This window comes from Silurus meridionalis, chromosome 5 (genome assembly GCF_014805685.1).
Source record: "Silurus meridionalis isolate SWU-2019-XX chromosome 5, ASM1480568v1, whole genome shotgun sequence".
NCBI classification, from domain to species: Eukaryota; Metazoa; Chordata; class Actinopteri; order Siluriformes; family Siluridae; genus Silurus; species Silurus meridionalis.
Genome location: NC_060888.1, coordinates 26,539,022 through 26,557,674, shown reverse-complemented (window position 1 = coordinate 26,557,674; position 18,653 = coordinate 26,539,022). Strand labels below are relative to the sequence as shown.

At 41.7% G+C, this 18,653-nt stretch overlaps 2 protein-coding genes across 7 annotated transcripts in view; one reads left to right on the top strand and one right to left on the bottom strand.

Annotated features, from left to right (window-relative positions):
• Window positions 1-983: 983 nt before the first annotated feature.
• On the top strand, window positions 984-14,341 carry arntl1a (aryl hydrocarbon receptor nuclear translocator-like 1a). The gene is made up of 19 exons (XM_046848835.1): window positions 984-1,109; window positions 1,227-1,267; window positions 4,791-4,935; window positions 6,134-6,154; window positions 6,258-6,296; window positions 7,119-7,151; window positions 7,247-7,404; window positions 7,492-7,571; window positions 7,666-7,758; window positions 7,841-7,958; window positions 9,007-9,156; window positions 9,939-10,185; window positions 11,212-11,318; window positions 11,404-11,554; window positions 12,199-12,287; window positions 12,660-12,768; window positions 12,867-12,960; window positions 13,411-13,504; window positions 13,892-14,341. Exons 3-19 carry the CDS (start codon window positions 4,799-4,801, stop codon window positions 14,047-14,049), a joined length of 1,878 nt encoding a protein of 625 aa, XP_046704791.1. The 5' UTR covers window positions 984-1,109; window positions 1,227-1,267; window positions 4,791-4,798; the 3' UTR covers window positions 14,050-14,341.
• btbd10a (BTB (POZ) domain containing 10a) overlaps window positions 1,992-18,653 on the bottom strand; it is a 34,125-nt gene continuing 17,463 nt past the window's right edge. For 5 of the 6 annotated variants that reach the window (XM_046848840.1, XM_046848839.1, XM_046848841.1 and 2 more), the window contains 2 exons: window positions 17,658-17,768; window positions 16,336-17,357 (listed from right to left, as the gene is read on the bottom strand). In XM_046848840.1, the coding sequence (XP_046704796.1) occupies window positions 17,059-17,357; window positions 17,658-17,768 (410 nt within the window). In that variant the 3' untranslated portion in view covers window positions 16,336-17,058. Of the gene's footprint in view, window positions 2,009-16,335; window positions 17,358-17,657; window positions 17,769-18,653 lie in introns of those variants that run through there. The other variant, XR_006925783.1, reaches the window with a different exon arrangement.

The following is an 18,653-nucleotide window of genomic DNA, read 5'->3' as shown; positions in this document are numbered from 1 at the left end:
TCTGTCTGTCTGTCTGTCTGTCTGTTTATCATTACTATCTATCTATCTATCTATCTATCTATCTATCTATCTATCTATCTATCTATCTATCTATCTATCTATCTATCTGTCTGTCTGTCTGTATGTCTGTTTATCATCACTATCTATCTATCTATCTATCTATCTATCTATCTATCTATCTATCTATCTATCTATCTATCTGTCTGTCTGTCTGTATGTCTGTTTATCATCACTATCTATCTATCTATCTATCTATCTATCTATCTATCTATCTATCTATCTATCTATCTATCTGTCTGTCTGTCTGTCTGTCTGTCTGTCTGTCTGTCTGTATGTCTGTTTATCATTACTCTATCTATCTATCTATCTATCTATCTATCTATCTATCTATCTATCTATCTATCTGTCTGTCTGTCTGTCTGTCTGTCTGTCTGTCTGTACGTCTGTTTATCATTACTCTATCTATCTATCTATCTATCTATCTATCTATCTATCTATCTATCTATCTATCTATCTGTCTGTACGTCTGTACGTCTGTTTATCATTACTCTATCTATCTATCTATCTATCTATCTATCTATCTATCTATCTATCTATCTATCTATCTATCTATCTATCTATCTATCTATCTATCTTTGTGTGTGTGTGTGTGGGTGTGTGTGTGCACTATTTTAACATTTCTACCTGTAAAAATAATAAAAATCGATTAAAAGATTATTAATAGTCAATACAGAAGATGCAAATACTAAATTGTTGCTTTATTCCTTTAATTTTATGATATTTATTTATTCTGAACTGCTACTGATTTGGAAATCATCAGCCATGTTTTGTTTTTTTACCCGACAGGATAAGGACCTGCCCCCTCTGCTGTGATTGGTTTACATGAGTGCCAATCACGCGCTGGAAGAACGAAAGTCAGGCTGTGGTTGGTTCAGGAGGGTGCACGCGGGCTCCCGGGAATGCGATTGGCTGTGAAATGTAGGTTAGTGGCCCGACGGAAGAAGGAAAGTAGGTCAGAGTGTGTTTATGTCACAGTTGCGTCTGAGGCGCAGAGCGGAGCGGAGCACAGGAGCGTCACCGGGGGAAAAGGGGCGCAGATCCGGGCTCAGGTGAGTGTCATGGCCGTGTGTGTGATGGTTGTGTGAGTGGAAGAGGAGTTTATGATGGTGATGGTGGTGATTTTTATCTCAAGAGTGGATTATATGTTGTTTTTTCAACATCAACAGGAGGAGGAGGAGGAGAAGCGTTACCTAAGTAGAAAAAGCGAGTGAGTACACACACACACACACACACACACACGCACACAGTAGTATTTATATTTTTATTAGTAGTATTAGGTTTTGTTATTATTATTATTATTATTATTATGCTGTTATTTATTTGAGATAATTATGGACAATTTAATTAAAAGATTTACAAAACAATAAGGACCTTGTGTTTCTTTAAAAAAAAAAAAAAAAATTCAGGAAAATATTTAATTATTTTTTTTTTATATAACACACACACACACACACACACAAAAAAATTATATATATTATATTTTTATATATATATATATATATATATATATATATATATATATATATATATATATATAAAACAAATATTGTGCACATATATATTACAAAAACATTATGTATATGTATTTAAAATGATTCGACTTCTATGTAAATTATAATGAAGAATTTTTAATATAATTTATAATAAGCCTCAAATTATAATAAATGGTATATTATCACAGAGGTTTAAGCCTGCTGACCTGGGGGTGTAGAAACGTGTGTGTGTGTGTGTGTGTGTGTGTGTGTGTGTGTGTGTGTGTGTGTGTGTGTGTGTATCTCGTTGTCTTGCTCGACAAGTGGTGACAGAGTTAAGTCTTAAAGGTGATATTAATGATGACTGTAATCTACAGATTTATTTAAACAGATAAGAGGAATCACACTGGGGTTTTACTGTTCTGTTCAGGACATGCGCTGACTCAAGTGTGTGTGTGTGTGTGTGTGTGTGTGTGAGGGAGGGAGGACCAGTTTGAAGGGACAAAGTGTTCTCAAAGCCATGGCAGTTAAAGGTTATATAGAAAGAGAAATGATGCATGTACCTACCCAAGCTGGAGCAATTTAAATCTTGATACAGAGAGAGACAGACTAACACACAGTAAAAGACAGACAGAGTCTGAGAGACAGACGAAAACATGACAGAGAGAGAGAGAGAGAGTGTGGGAGTAAGACACAGAGTGACAAACAGGCACAGACAGATAGAGAGAGATATGTATAGAAAGACAAACACCCAGACAGAGAGACGGGGTCTATGAGACAGAAAGATAAAGAGAGACACTGTACAACAGACAGCAAAACACACACAGACTGAGAGCAAAAGAAAGACACAGAGAGACAGATAGACAGACAAAGGCTAGAGAAAACAGAGAGAGAGACAGACAGAAAGCAAGAGAAGAACAGACAGAGAGAGACAGATAGAGGCGAGAGAAACCAACAGACAGAGCAAGAGAGAATCAGACAGATCGAGAGAAAGACAGACAGAGAACGAGAGGACAGACATGGAGTGAGAGAAAGGCACACAAAGAGAGAAAAACAGACAGACAAAGAGCGATAGAAAGACGGACAGAGAGAGGGACAGACAGACAGGGTGAGAGACAATCAGACAGAGGAGAGAAAGACAGACAGACAGACAGAGAGAGAGACAGAAAGACAGACAGAGAGAAACAGACAGCGCGAGAGACAATAAGACACAAGAGAGAGAGACCACATTTGTTCCCATTTTTTTTTTTTTTTTTACTGCAGAACTTCTATTTTCCTGTTTTTTTTTAATTATTAGTATTTATTGTATTTGGTGGAAATGTTTTCAGGTATCATGATTATGATATTTGTATGATATTGTTTCACCCTACAGTTTGTTCAGTGAACTGATGAGCTTTCAGGAGCATTTCATAATGTCCCAAATTTATTTCTTTTCTTTGTGAATATTGCAGAATGAACCCTTGGTTTTTGCAATATTTGAATAAATGGTGATGTTTTATTTAGTGGCTCTTTTTTCTTCTTCTTTATCCTCGCTTTCTTTTTTTTTCCATTTGTTTTTCTTCCGCTTTTCTATTTTACTCTATTTTTAATATTTGGGAGGTTGTTGGGACACTCGGACCTTTAAGCGGCACAGAAAAAAATCAGTCGTTGTCCTTTACATTAAACAACAAAATGTACATTTTTATCCATTTATAGTAACATTTATAGTTTGGTAGATAACAGTTATAAACAGCAAATTCTTTATAAACAGCCGCATCATCATATCCCCCAGAACAGGTGTCTGGATGTGGGTTTTAAAGCAGAAACAGGCCTAAAGAGTGGAAATAATTCGTCTTTGTCTCTGTGGTTTTCCACTTTGTGTGTGAAAGGAAACGAGTTTCACAGAGAAAGAAGTGAACTTGACTTCCAACCAGTTTTACTCTCTGGGGAATTCTGATACATTGTAGAGACAAAAGTTTGTGGACACCTGACCATAACATTGGTCTTTTTATTATAGATCCCATTCCACATTTAGTTCCCTTATAATAACCTCCACTCTTCTGGGAAGATGTTCTAATAGATTTTCAGAACAGTCAGCTACTGATGGAGGTGAGAAGGTGAGGAGGCATGGAGTGCAGTCAGTGTTCACATTCATCCCAAAAATAGGGTTGGAGATTTGTGTATGTTGGAGCTCAGTGCTTAAGGACTTTTGATTAGAAGGTCATGAGTTCAAATCCCACCACCACTAAGCTGCCACAGCTGGGCCCTTGAGCAAGACCCTTAACCCCCAACTACTCCGTTGTATGAATGAGAGAACTGTCTGGATAATGCTGTAAATGTATTAAACATGTGAGCGCATTATGGATCTCCGGCAGCAGATGGCGCTGTTGTGTAATCACGTGTTATAAAGTTTAAATGGTTTGTGTTTTGAACCGGAAGCTGTTGATGGGTTTGTTGCTTCACTGAATCACAATCTGTACTCACACATGTAGTCTCATATCCTCAGATACATTCAATACACTTTTCTCTGGAGGTTGTAGGTGTTGATACTGAGGAACATGGGATGCATTTTTTTTAAAACTAATAAAAAAAGAAAAACTCCAATTAAAAAATATCAATAACTCTATATACATTTTTGGACAGAAAGATGGCTGGATTGATAAAAGATGAATAGATGAGATGGTTGGTAGATGGGTGGATGGATGGATGGATGGTAGATAAACAGGTGTATGAATAGATGGATAAATGGATGGATGGGGAACAGATGGCTAGACAACAATAACACTAATTTCTACATAGTTTGGAGAAAATGTAAATAAAAACAGAAAACAGTGATTTGCACATGTCTAAATCCACATTAAAGCAAAAAAAAAAAAAATCAGATGTTTAAACAGAGAATAAAGAAACTTTTAAGGAAAAAATGAGGTCATTTTGAATTTAATAGCTGCAACACGTTTCAGAAAAGCTGGGACACGGCCATGTTTAGCATCATGTCTTCTGTCTGTATACATCTGGGAACTGAGGAGACCAGTTGCTGAAGTTTTGTGAGAGGAATTTTGTCCCATACGTGTCTGATACAGGATTCTAATTGCTCAACAGTTCTGGGTGTTCTTTGTTGTATTTTTCATTTCATGATGAAACATGGCTTTATGTTTACGACCCCATCCTCCCCCATCCACTGTTTATAAGATTATATTCCAAAGTGTATTTAAATCAATTTGTTTTTCTTTTTCTTTCTTTTCCTCCCCACCCCCCCTCTTCTTTCTCTTTGTCTTTCAGATGATCTAATGGCGGACCAAAGAATGGACATCTCCTCCACGATAAACGACTTCATGTCTGGTTCCACGGAGATGATCAGTAGCTCTGTAGGTCCACCAGGCGTGGACTACACACGCAAGAGGAAAGGCAGTGCCACAGAGTACCAGTGAGCACACACACACACACACACACACACACACACACACACACACACACACATACGGTCATGTAGATACGTACAAGAAACCTGAGCATTAAATATCAAACCTCTACATATTTCCCATATGATGTGTTTAGCGTAATATGTAGCTGTAGGCACCAAGCTAACATTATCACTAACAACCAATGTAACTAGCTCGCTAACTTTCACTATATGGCCAAAAGTTTGTGGACACCTAAGCTAAGATCAAGAGGGTGTACAAGTGCTGAGGAGGTCTGGGGTGCAGTCAGTGTTCACATTTATCCTAGAGGTGTTCAATAGGTTTGGAGCTCTATAACAGGAGATCTTCCACTCCAAGATCTTCATAAAGTTTGCTTTGTGCACAAATGTCACGCTGGAACAGATTTGGGTCTCCTAGATCAGGTGAAGGGAAAAGTTTTAGGCAACCACATCCATATATGTAATGTGCAATAGTGTGCCTCCAACAGTTTGGGGAAGAACAACATGTGACTGAAAATGACAAGTGTCCAAATACTTTTGCCCATATAGTATTTAATAAAGTGGTAACTATGGTGACAGGTTTTGGTATCCTTTTTTTTTTTTTTTTTTTGCTTGGTTGATCAAATATCTTTATTTTTTCTTCATTGGTTTACTTAGCGGGAGGGGCACATTCATTCTCTCTTGTCAATCACACCAGCCAATCGTGGGTGTCTGTGCGGTCACATATGCAGAAGGGGGCAGATATCTAAATTTTTAAAAGGGTTTCTAATAATAAAATATCTGCAAAAATCCGTACCGATAGTTTTTCCAGGTTCTGCTCTGCTGCCATTACGAGAGCGGCCTCTAGAGGCGAATCAATGACACCACGTGCTGTTTGTTTTTACACGTGAGGCTGCGTGCTGCACAGAGAGCGCAATATTATATTATAATTTTTTTTTAAACGATTTCTCGAGTAAATCGAATACAACAAAAGCTTTGAGGCAAATTATTTGGGGCTCAGAGTTTAGTTAAGTCATTTTTTTTTTTTATTTGATTATTTATTAATATATTTGTATTTGCATTTTGATGTCATTTGGCAATTAAAGGCACCAAATGTGTTTAGTTTTCACAGATATTCTTGTGTGCAGTTTCAGCAATAAATGTATATGTAATATTTCCATTCTGTTATACTAAACCGAATTTTTACCTTTTTGTTTTTTATCAGAATCGATGGATTTTCATTCGAGTACGTAAAATCGCTTCTTTTTCTCCTTTTTTTTATTTTTAAAGATATGCTTGTTACCTTTAAAATATAATATAAAATTTTTCCCCTTATTTTTTAACCCCAGTGACGGTATGGACACAGATAAAGATAAACAACTAGGAAGGTAAGTCCTATATCATTCTCCACTTAATATAACAACATGTCATTTTAATAAATATATACAGGGGCAAAAGTTTGTGGACACCTGACCATAAAATTATGTACTTTTTTTTTTTTTTTGAACATGCCATTCCACATTTTGTCTCCATTTGCAATTGTAATAAGCTTCATTGAAGATGTTCCACTAGATTTTGTGGTGATTTGGGGAGATTCATTCAGCCACAAAAAAAAAATATCCCAAATGATGTTTAATAAGGTTTATAGCAGGAGATCTTCCACTCCAGCCCATGTCATGCTGGAACAGGTTTGATTAGTATAAGTGAACTCTAACTTTGTATTAACAGTTTGGGGAAAACTATATATATGGCTGAAACCACAAATGTGTCCCAATACTTTTGCCCGTATAGTCCATGTATGTACAGTATATAAAAGTAGGGATGGTAGGGTTCAGCCTTTCACATCGGTGCTTTAGCATAAAAGTGTGCATCAGATACAAGTTGGCGTTTGTATCACGATGCATCATTTTTAACACATTTGCATCAGTAAAAAAAAAAAATGTATTTCTTTATCATTTTGTGACCGATATTTGATATATAAATTGATTTCTCGTCGATAAACCGTTTCTCGAGGCGCGTTCACATAGAATACAGATTAACATGGCAGAGGTAGAGCTGCGTCTTCCTGCAGACACAACAGGGAGATAAACGTCCATGCTTTAGAAGTCGCTCTTAAATGAATTGATAAATAAATACAAACCAAAGAAATGATTTGCACCATGTTGAATTGTAGCGCATGAGCTCACCTGTACATGTTGCTCTGATTTCAGAGAAGATCAGCAGGGCCGGATAAAACACGCCAGGTAAGAAAAGCAGCAGAGCCGAAAGCGGACTCGCTCCACAAAATCCTGCAAAAAAAACTAAAACAAAACAACATTCGGAAATGTCTCTGTTCCAGGGAAGCGCACAGTCAGATCGAAAAGAGGCGGAGAGATAAGATGAACAGTTTTATAGACGAGCTGGCGTCGCTACTTCCCACGTGCAACGCCATGTCGCGCAAACTGGACAAGCTCACGGTCCTGCGCATGGCCGTGCAACACATGAAGACGCTACGAGGTAGTAACGTCTGCTTTCACACACACACACACACACACACACACACACGTGAGTTTACCTGATGCGTCTTTCTTGACATCTTCTCAGGAACTACGAACCCGTACACCGAAGCGAACTACAAGCCTGCGTTTTTATCCGACGACGAACTGAAGCACCTGATACTTAAAGTAGGTTTTTTTCCGGAAATTTCCCACTAAATATCTGTGTATTGTTTTTTTTTTTTTTCCTGATCGATCCGAGTTTGTTCGTGGTCCTCCTCAGGCTGCCGACGGCTTCCTGTTCGTTGTAGGATGCGATCGCGGCAAAATCCTGTTCGTCTCGGAGTCGGTGTATAAAATTCTGAACTACAGCCAGGTAGGGATCTGTTTTCTCAATAAACCGCGTTCACATTCGAGGCTTTTTCAGAAGCGAATCAGTGACCGTGTCTTTTCTGCAGAACGATCTGATTGGTCAGAGTCTGTTCGACTACTTGCATCCGAAAGACATCGCCAAAGTGAAGGAGCAGCTTTCATCGTCCGATACGGCGCCCAGAGAACGACTGATCGACGCCAAGAGTACGAGCTTCAGCTGCTCTGTTTTCTCACACACACACACACACACACACACACACACACACACACACACACACACACACCAGGATAATGTTCTCAATGCCTTGTCAGCTTTCACTGATTTCTCCATCTCTGTCTCTCATTTTCTTGCTCACATGTTTCTTTCTTCTTTTTTTTCCCCCTCTCTCTTTCCTTTTCTACATCTCTGTTGTGGTCTCACATACATGCTTCTTGTATCTCTCCATCTTCCTTTGCTTTGCTCTCCATCTCTATTGCAATGTCACTCATCCACTCCCTCCTCTTTCTCACTCATTCTCTTATATCTCTCCATCTTTATCGGAGTCTCTCTCTCTCTCTCTCCTCCTTACCTCCTTGTTTCTTTGACATGCATGCACACTTTCTTTCTCTTTCTCCTCCTTTTGTCTCTTTATATCTCAGTCGCTCACTCTTTTCTCTTCCTTTCTCTTCATATCTCCGGTCTCTGTCACTACATCTTTCTCCTTGTCTTTTGACAAGCATGCACACTTCTTTCCTTCTCCCTCTCTCTCTCTCTCTCTCTCTCTCTCTCTCTCTCTCTCTGTGTCCCTCACTCTGTCTCTTTCTCTACCTCACAATCTCCACCTTTTTCTCCATCGTTCTCCATCTCTATTGGGTCTTAAACACTCTCCGTCTTTCTCTGTTCATTGTCTGTCGGGGTCTCAGTTACGCACAAACACTTTTTTTTCTCACTCCATCTTTCTCCTTGTCTTTTTGATGTGTGCACACAGTTTCTCTTTCCTCATCTTTGTCTTGTCTTTGCTCACTTTAATATTTTTCATATCTCTGCCTTTCTCTCTCTTTTTCTTTACCTCTATGGGGGAGTCTCTCTCTCTCTTCATATCTTTCTCCTTGTCACTTTTATATCTCTGCATTTCTCTTTCTTTCTCTTCCTCATCTTATCTGCATGTGTTTCCTCTTTCCCTTACACTCACTCACTCTTTCGTTGTCTATCGGAGTCTCTTTTTTTTTTACATACATAAACAATCGTTCTTTTCTCTCGCTCTCTCTCCAGCTGGTTTGCCTGTAAAGACAGACATCACCCCCGGTCCCTCCAGACTCTGCTCTGGAGCTCGTCGTTCCTTCTTCTGCAGGATGAAATGTAACCGGTCGTCTGTCAAAATGGAGGACAAAGACTTTCCCTCCACCTGCTCCAAGAAAAAAGGTAACCTCAGATCTGATCCTGTCCCTCACCTGTAGGTGGAGTCGAACCAAGAGTCCAGGTTGTGGAGCGTTGGTGTGTTTAGGGTTCCAAAATTTCCAGGAATAATCAGGAATTAATGGTAATAAACTGGGAATTTACTAAAATTTGCATGTGAGCTTATAACATCTTTAAACAAATTTCTACCTGCACATTCATCAATCACATGCACACTCACTGCAGGGTTGTTTAGGCCACGCCCCCTACATGCCCCGTGCATTTCCTCCATCACATAACACATCGTTTCTTTAGTCCTGCAGACAAGATAATCCCAAAATAATGTCCATCTTGGTAAGTTTTCATGTAAACTATATAAAATTTATACATTTATGTTAAAAACTTACATACATTTGTTTAAAACTTCGTTGTTCTGTGTGTAAATTTAAACTAACAATTAAATCATTTCACCAAATTTCCAAAATTCCTGGTAAGTTTCCAACTTGGTATATTTAGAAAATTTCCCAGATTAAGTTCCCATGGAAAGTTTCTGGATATTTTCCACCCTTTTGGTGTGTTTCAGGATGAGTAAGTGTGACGGTTCTGTGTTCTACAGCATCTAAAATATCAATGTTTAGGCTTTTTAGGAGGAATTAGAACACATGCGCCACCTGCTGGATCTTTCGGTTCTGCAGTGAAGACTCAGGAAAAAAAAATAAAGTGTAGTTCCTGTTATCATATTTCAGGATATTTCTACCTGCTTCACTATGAAAGTTTAGTAGATTTCACTTTGTACTTTGTCCTACCAGTCGACCGGAAGAGCTTCTGCACCATCCACAGCACGGGTTACCTTAAGAGCTGGCCTCCTACCAAGATGGGCCTGGACGAGGACAACGAACCCGATAACGAGGGCTGCAACCTGAGCTGCCTGGTGGCCATCGGCCATCTGCACCCCCACATTGTCCTACAGCCGGTGAACGGAGAAATCCGCGTCAAACCCACCGAGTACGTCTCCCGTCACACCATCGACGGCAAGTTTGTCTTCGTCGACCAGAGGTGAGAGCGCAGTCTTGTCTCATTCACCATCACCATATAAAAGCTATAAATCTACATTTATGGCATGGGATTTGAACTCGCAACCTTCTGATCAAAGTCCAACAAGAACAGACACCCTTGTCTAGAACAACTTATTATTTATACAAAGGAGCATTTAAGGGTTAAGGGCCTTGCTGAAGGCTTGGTGGTGCTGGGATTTGAACCCACTACCTTTTGGTAAAAAGTCTTATCCACTGAGCTACCATTTATATTTGGCAGACTCTCTTGTCCAGAGTGATTTACAAGTAAGCATTTAGGGGTTAAGAGCCTTGCTCAAGGGCCCAGCAGTGGCAGCTTGGTGGTTCTGGGATTTGAACTCACAACCTTCTAATTCAGAAGTCCAACAATGGCAGACACTATTGTCCAGAACAACTTCTCTTTAAACAACTGAGCATTTAAGGGTTGAAAGGACTTGCTTACAAGGTGAGACCTTGTGTTGCTGGGATTTGAACTCACAACCTTCTAAGGAGAATCCTTTTGTTCACTGAGCTACCCCTTACATCAGTGACAGCTTGGTGGTGGTGGGATTTGAACTTGTTACCTTCCGATCCAGAGTCCAATGCCTGGACCGTTAGATTAGATTAACCTATAGATTAGATTAGAAGTTGTCCTGGACCCTGTTTATGGTGCTTCAGTGTCCAGAATGGGTTTGAGTTACAGATACAGACCAGTCTGGACCGGTTAGCGATCCAAGAGATAACTAGTGCGATGAAAAGGATTAAAGCGCTACCTGTCTAGACATAAGAGCTAAAACTCACAGAGTAGCCGAAAGGCATTGTGGGTAGTGTATACATTTTTGATAGATTGTTGCACCGATGAAGGAAAACTTGTAGATCTTGGATGTAATTTGAAGGTCATGATTTATATTGAAGGTCATGGTGCAGTGTGTTTGTGTGTCAGTTGTATTGGATTTTTAATGGACTGTCGATTTAAATCGATTCGATTCTCGGGCATTAAACTCTCCGCCGGCGTTTCTTTCCCTCTCAGAGCGACGGCCATTCTGGCATATTTACCTCAGGAGCTCTTGGGAACATCCTTCTATGAGTATTTCCATCAGGATGACATCGCACATCTCGCCGAATGCCACAGACAAGGTTAGATTGCGTGGGTTCGATGTGTTTGAAATGAACGATCGGAGGATTTGAAGGTTCAGGAAGGTGATCTTTGGCTTGTTCTCAGTTCTACAGATGAGAGAAAAAATCACCACGAACTGTTACAAGTTCAAGATCAAAGATGGGTCCTTCATCACCCTGAGAAGCCGCTGGTTCAGTTTCATGAACCCCTGGACCAAAGATGTGGAGTACATCGTCTCTACCAACACCGTGGTCTCGTAAGATGCCTCGTTCTTTTTCCCCTCAATTCTCCTCTGAAATTTGTTTCAATGTTAATCTAAAATACAGTAAGAAATATTATATAAATAAAGCACCAGACTGAAAGATCCTGACTGAGAGAGATCGAGGGATCAAGGCAGACTGAGCGAGATGGAGAGAGACTGAGAGAAGGGCAGACGGATAGATAAAGGCAGACCGAGTGAGATCGAGAGAGACAGAGAGATTGAGGCAGACTGAGCAAGTTTGAGAGAGACAGAAACAGACTGAGACAGACCGAGAGAGACGGAGACAGATTGAGCAAGAGTGAGTGTGAGTGAGACAGACTGAGAGAGATCAAGGGATGAAGGCAGACTAAGTGAGATTGAGAGAGACTGAGACAAACTGAGACGGACTATAAGAGATAGAGGCAGACAGAAAGAGCTTGAGACAGGCTGAGAGATATTAAAGCAGCTTGAGGCAGACCGAGTGAGATCGAGGCAGACAGAGCGAAACAGAGAGAGACTGAGCAAGATTGAGAGAGACTGAGACAAATCGGGACAGACAGAGAGATAGAGGCAGACTGAGACAGAAAGAGAGATCGAGACAGACTGAGACATGGTATATTATAATCTGTAAACTCCACACATCTTGTATTGTATCACAGAGGCAGTGTGCTGGAGGGAACAGACGCCGGCTATCCGCAATCAGCTTCGTCTCCTCAGAGCATGGACAGTGTCCTGACATCCAGAGACGGTCAGATCCCTCATTCCAATTCATTCACTTATCTTTCTTTCTTTCTTTGTCTCTTTTTCTTTTTTCTGATCGGCTGGTTGAAATAAATTGCACCATTTTTTTTTCTGGAACAGGACACAACCACGACCTATTTTTCTGCCATGTTTCTGAAAGCAATAAAAAAAAAATCTATTAAAAAAAAAAAATCAAATGTAAAATCAATGTGTGTGACAGTGATGAATTTTCATTGCCTTCAGTTCCATTATATGTGTATGGATCGCTGTAGTGCCTTCAGCACTGATACACACACACACACACACACACACACACACACACACACACACACTTTTCCTGCACCAGTAAACCTGATGTATTATTTATCGTGTCTTGCAGGCGGAGGGAAACGTGCTCTCCAGACGGTTCCGGGCATCCCGGGAGGCACACGACCCGGGGCGGGTAAAATCGGCCGTATGATTGCAGAGGAGGTGATGGAGATCCAGAGGTGAGGCAGAGTTTCATAAAGATTCATCTGACCTTCTCTTCTACACACACACACTCTCTATCTCATTCTGTGACTCATTTCTCCTTTCTTCTGTCTAGGATTCGAGGCTCGTCTCCGTCTAGCTGTGGTTCCAGCCCGCTCAATATCACCAGCACCCCTCCACATGACACCTGCTCACCAGGGGGCAAGAAAGTGAGATCAAATACATTTCTTTCATTCTTTCTCTATGTCCTGTTCTGTCTTGTATTGGAGCTTTTTTTTTTAAATACCCTGAAGGTCTCCCTTTTCCTCAGGTCAAATTAACTATATAGAAAAAAAGTTTGTGGACACCTAAGCATAGGATTATGTTCTTCTTTTTGAACATCCCATTCCACATTTGGTTTCCATTTGCTCGTACAATAATCTATTTAATAATCAGGTACTGATGTAGGTGATGGTGAGGAGGCCTGGGGGTCTCTTCAGTTCAAGAGAAGGATTGTGCTCCTCTAAAAGACGTACGGTCAGAAAAGTCGGGTGTCCAAAAACTTTTGGCGTGTATCATTTAATTTATGACTTGAATCTTATGGATCGGCGTTGATCCGATGGTTTTGATTATTGAAACTTTTTTTTTCTGTATATTATAAGCGCTGTATATTTTTACAGATTCAGAACGGAGGAACCCCTGAGCTGCCGTCCAGCGGAACCGTCCCCGGACCGGACTCGATAGGATACCCGTACTCCAACAACTCCATAATGAGTGAGCGTCTGTCTGAACATCAGCTCTCATTAGATTTATATCTATCCGTCTGTCAGTCCGTCCATCTGAAGGTCTATCTATCCATACACCGATCAGCAAAACATTAGAAGGAAGTGAAGAACATTGATCATATCTTCATCATGGCACCTGTTAGTGAGTGGATTTATTTATTATGCAGCAGGTGAACAAAGATGTTGGAAGCAGGAAACAACGGGCGAGCATAAAGGATTTGAGCGAGTTTGACAAAATTGTGACGTCTAGACGTCTGGGTCAGAGCGTCTCTAAAACGTTTACATTTTTCGATCCACTTTATTGTGGATCTATTGTTAAAAGCTCTGTACATATAAAACTGAATTGAACTGAACGTGTGTTTCTCTTCCCCTGAAGGTGATCACTCTCACCTGAGCATCGACATCATGGACGAGCCGGGCTCCAGCAGCCCCAGTAACGACGAGGCAGCCATGGCCGTCATCATGAGCCTGCTGGAGGCCGACGCAGGCCTCGGAGGTCCCGTGGACTTCAGCGATCTGCCCTGGCCTTTGTGAGCGTTTGCTCCCGGTCGGATTTCCGAAAGAAAGACTTGAGCCTCGACACTGAGCGGGAATCGTGCAAATACACATGCTCTTGTGAAATGGAGAACTTGCATCACTGCTGCAGATCCTCACCACACACACACACACACACACACACACACACACACACTTCCTGAATCTCTGTACATATTGTTTTCATCCTCCTCTGAAAGAGAGACCTTCATCTTTGTGGTTCATGTTTTTACACTACACAACGGTATCAACGTTAACTATTCCATCAGCATAAAATTACATTTTTATTTTCCCCCGTTCTCTTCTCCGAGCGTTTCTGTAGTTCAGAACATCTCTCATACTCCTCCCTGCTCTCCTCAAACTACAACGAGCGTTAAAGCTCGGACCCGAGACGTACCGTGACGCAAAACACCGCCTTCGTGTTCCTTCCTGTCCTTTTTCTCCTCTTGCTCGCATCGCCATTGGTCCTCCACTAGGGAGATATTTTAGTTCCATGTTGCCATCCAGCGGCAGAATCCTGGAAGAAATGATTTATTCATGGTGCGAGAAGATTGGAAAGAAGGACAAACAAGGAGGCAGGAAGAAAGAAAAAAAAAAAGGCAGAGGCACACAGACAAGCAGGAAGAAAGACAAGACAGACAGATGGACAAGCAGAAAGAAATAAAGACTGGCAGATAGAAAGATAAGCAGTAGGACACTGACAAGCAGGAAGAAAAGACAGAGACAGAAAGAAAGACAGAAAAGCAAAAGAGATGCTGATGTAAAGAGAAGCAGGAAGGGGAAAAAAGACAGACAGATAAACAAAAGATAAGACAAACAAGTAAAAAAAAAAAAGACAGATGAGCAAAAGGAACTACAGACGGATAGACACATCAGGACACACGGACGAGCAGAAAGACAGAAGCAGTAGGACACACGGACGAGCAGAAAGACAAAAGCAGTAGGACACATGGACGAGCAGAAAGACGGACGTAGGACACACGGACGAGCAGAAAGACGGACGCAGTAGGACACACGGACGAGCAGAAAGACGGACGAGTAGGACACACGACGAGCAGAAAGACGGACGAGTAGGACACACGGACGAAAGCAGAAAGACGGACGTAGGACACACGGACGAGCAGAAACACAAAAGCAGTAGGACACTGATGAGCAGAAAGACAGAAGCAGTAGGACACACGGACGAGCAGAAAGACGGACGCAGTAGGACACACGGACGAGCAGAAAGACAGAAGCAGTAGGACACACGGACGAGCAGAAAGACAAAAGCAGTAGGACACTGACGAGCAGAAAGACAGAAGCAGTAGGACACACGGACGAGCAGAAAGACGGACGCAGTAGGACACACGGACGAGCAGAAAGACGGACGCAGTAGGACACACAGACGAGAAGAAAGACGGACGAGTAGGACACACGGACGAGCAGAAACACAAAAGCAGTAGGACACACGGACGAGCAGAAAGACGGACGCAGTAGGACACACGGACGAGCAGAAACACAAAAGCAGTTGGACACTGATGAGCACGAAGAAAAAGGACAGACCTCTGTGCAGTTTTTTTCTAAACCACAGCAATCAGATACCTTTTTTTATTAAAATACACGTGAAGCTATAAAACAGAAACAGTGGCGTCTCCCCGCCGCTCAAAACAAACAGGAACTAATCAGAAGAGTACAGTTCAAAGTTGTGACATCATGTGTACGCTTTTGGGTTGGACTGAGAAGCTGTGTGAAGCTCGGACCGACGTCTTTACTCCGCTTCCTCCCCGAATCCAATCACCAAACGTTCTGTAGGCTTCAAACAATCTAATTTAGATTAGATTAGATTTCTTCACCAGAACAGTGAGAGACTGCACTCGAGCAACAAAAAGCCTCCGTGTGTGTGTGTGTGTGTTAGATTAGACCTGCTGAAATGTTCGGATTGGACCGATTGTGCTGTGCTCGGTGTCTAATGATGAACTTGTGGATTATTGTGTCGCTGGTGGAAGACTGGGTCGAGGGCAAAAGAGGTCAGAGCCATCGCTAGGCTCGCTAAGTTCTGTGTGCGCGGAAAATCCAATATTTTCAACACACACACACACACACACACACACACACACACACACACATTGTGCACTAGAAACACCACACAGGCAATTCTTCCTATTTCATTACCTCAAAGATCGAAACTCGTCTGCTGACGCACTAAACTCTCACGTAGGTTAAATCATATCGTACTAAGGCAAAGTAGTGCTACTTTCGTTTACGCAAGCGGTCACGTCGCTTTGACGTCACGTGCAGAACTCGGTGGTTGGGGGGTAGTTTTAGGAGACCTGAGTCTTCTCGAGTTTTCCTCTTTTTTGTTTTTGCAATAACTAGCCGTCTCTCTTATCTACGTTATTACAGGGGGACGTTCCAAACTCAGCAAACACGTTAATACGAACGTGTAACGTGTTTAATTGCGCGTTAATCGTTTTCCTCCCAAAGCGAACGTTTAAGGAAAACGCTTAACCTGGCCTGACGCGATCAGACTCCGTTTTAATACAAATTTAACCAAACTGCTTGTCTTGGTTTTACTAGTTTTTTTTTTTAAAAAGCCGTCATCGCATTAAGCCACTTTAAGCGTTTTAGAAGTTTCCCGTATTACATTATATTATAGAACACTTTTTTTCCGGGTTCCGGGTCAGAACGTGAGCGCGGGAAGCACCGTGGATAACCTCGCTAATGAGGTTCTGATTGGCAGAGTCGTGTGTTTGCAGGAGTTGTGTTGGAGGGCTGGTGTGTCAGGGGTCTTAAACTCGGGTGAGGATTTGGATACGTGCAGTCCACATACTGCATCATCAGTAGATCAAAAGTCAGTGGTATTCCCTCCTGATAGACCCTCGTTGATCCGCCACACAGGTCTCTTAAGGCAGGAAGGGGCTCAGAAAGGCATCGTGGGTTTGGCTGCCTGTGTGTGTGTGTGTGTGTGTGTGTGTGTGTGTGTGTGTATGCAGCCAGCGTGTCCAGATGATCCTTGCGTATATAAAAATCTCATACAGCCGGAGGAGGAGCGTCCGGATCAGGGTGGTGTTGGTGGTTTGGGAGGATGTCCAGTTCGTCCACCTGAGGTCCGGCGTGTAGCGCCACCAGCTGGTCGTGAGGCGTGTCCGCCGCCGCCGCTGCCAGGTTACTGATGGATTTGCTCTTCACGCACTGGAAGTCCACGTGACGGCTCTTTCCCTCCTCTTTCTCCCAGGACATGCGGATGAACGGCCGCTGCACATAGTTGTAGATGACCTCGGGACGACCACCGGGACGCTTCTTCACTTTCTCCTTGTAGGTGGGATAACCTGAGAGAAAGAGTGTCGAGAAAGAGGTATAGGAGGAGAAAAAGAAGAGAGGAAGAGATAGAAGAAGAAGAAGAAGTGATAGAGGGGGAGTGATAGCGGGACAGGTGAAGAGAGATGATGAGAAAAGCTGATCAGAAACACACAGATCTCATGTCTACACTTTGACACGTTCACCATGAGGGTAAAGAAGAAGGAGGTATTTGATGTTGAGGATTTGGTTTCAGTAAAACCCTGATAAGTGAATTAACTCTGAACAGCAGACACACCGCTTTTCCTTCACCCCGTAACCCGAACTCTTACCTTCTATCCCTAATCGGATTTTCTTCAGTCCTCTCTCCTTTAAAACCGACTTGGCAACGTCCCGGTTCTCGATGTATTTGAAAAATCGATATAGTTTGGTGCTGTAGATAACTGTTTAAGAGAAACAGAGAGACAAGCAGGTCACCATGGTAACAGGGCGAATCTTTCTTACAGCTCTGGATACGTTATAAATACACTGGAAGCTGATAAACGAATGAAGTTTTCTTAACATGAATCGTGGCTTCTGTAGAACCGAAAACAGTCATATGTGGTTCTTCCTCAAACTGATGTCTTTGGATGTGAATGTTCCCTTCACATGAACTAGGAGACCCAAAGCCATCTCCATGAAGGATCTGCTCTACATGGGTTGGATTTAGTGGAAGATCTCTTGCTATAGAGCTCCAAACCCTATGGGATAAATGTGAACGCTGACTGCACCCCAGGTTTCCTCACCATCACCTACATCAGTACCTGACATTAATTTAACCACGACTGCGTTAGTAATCTCCACAAAACCTAGTGGAACATCATCTCAGAAGAGTGGACCTTTATTATAGTAGCAAATGGAATGTGGAATGAGATGTTCAAAAAAAATGGTCAGGTGTCCACAAACTTTTGTCCAAGCCTTTGAGACTCTAATATTTGTGTGTTCATCTGTTTGGTGGTGTTGTTCCACGTCTAAATATAGTTTGACAAATGTTTTAATACTCGATGCATGAATTCGTCGTCATAGTGATTGTTAATGCATGTTAAAAAATGCATCGAGGCGAATGTTTATACATGCTTCGTTTACTCCATTTAAATTCACACGAAGCACTGTGTTTCCACACTGACCGTTATTACTGGTGCACCACCTAAACTCTGGATCGCTCTGGACAGGAAAACACCACAGAAGCCCGTTTCCGCCACATAAAAAAAAAAGTTTGTCTAATTTCGATTTTTTTTTCTCTCTCGCAATTCCAACATTTTTTTTTTAGCCAATCGGACAGCGTCACC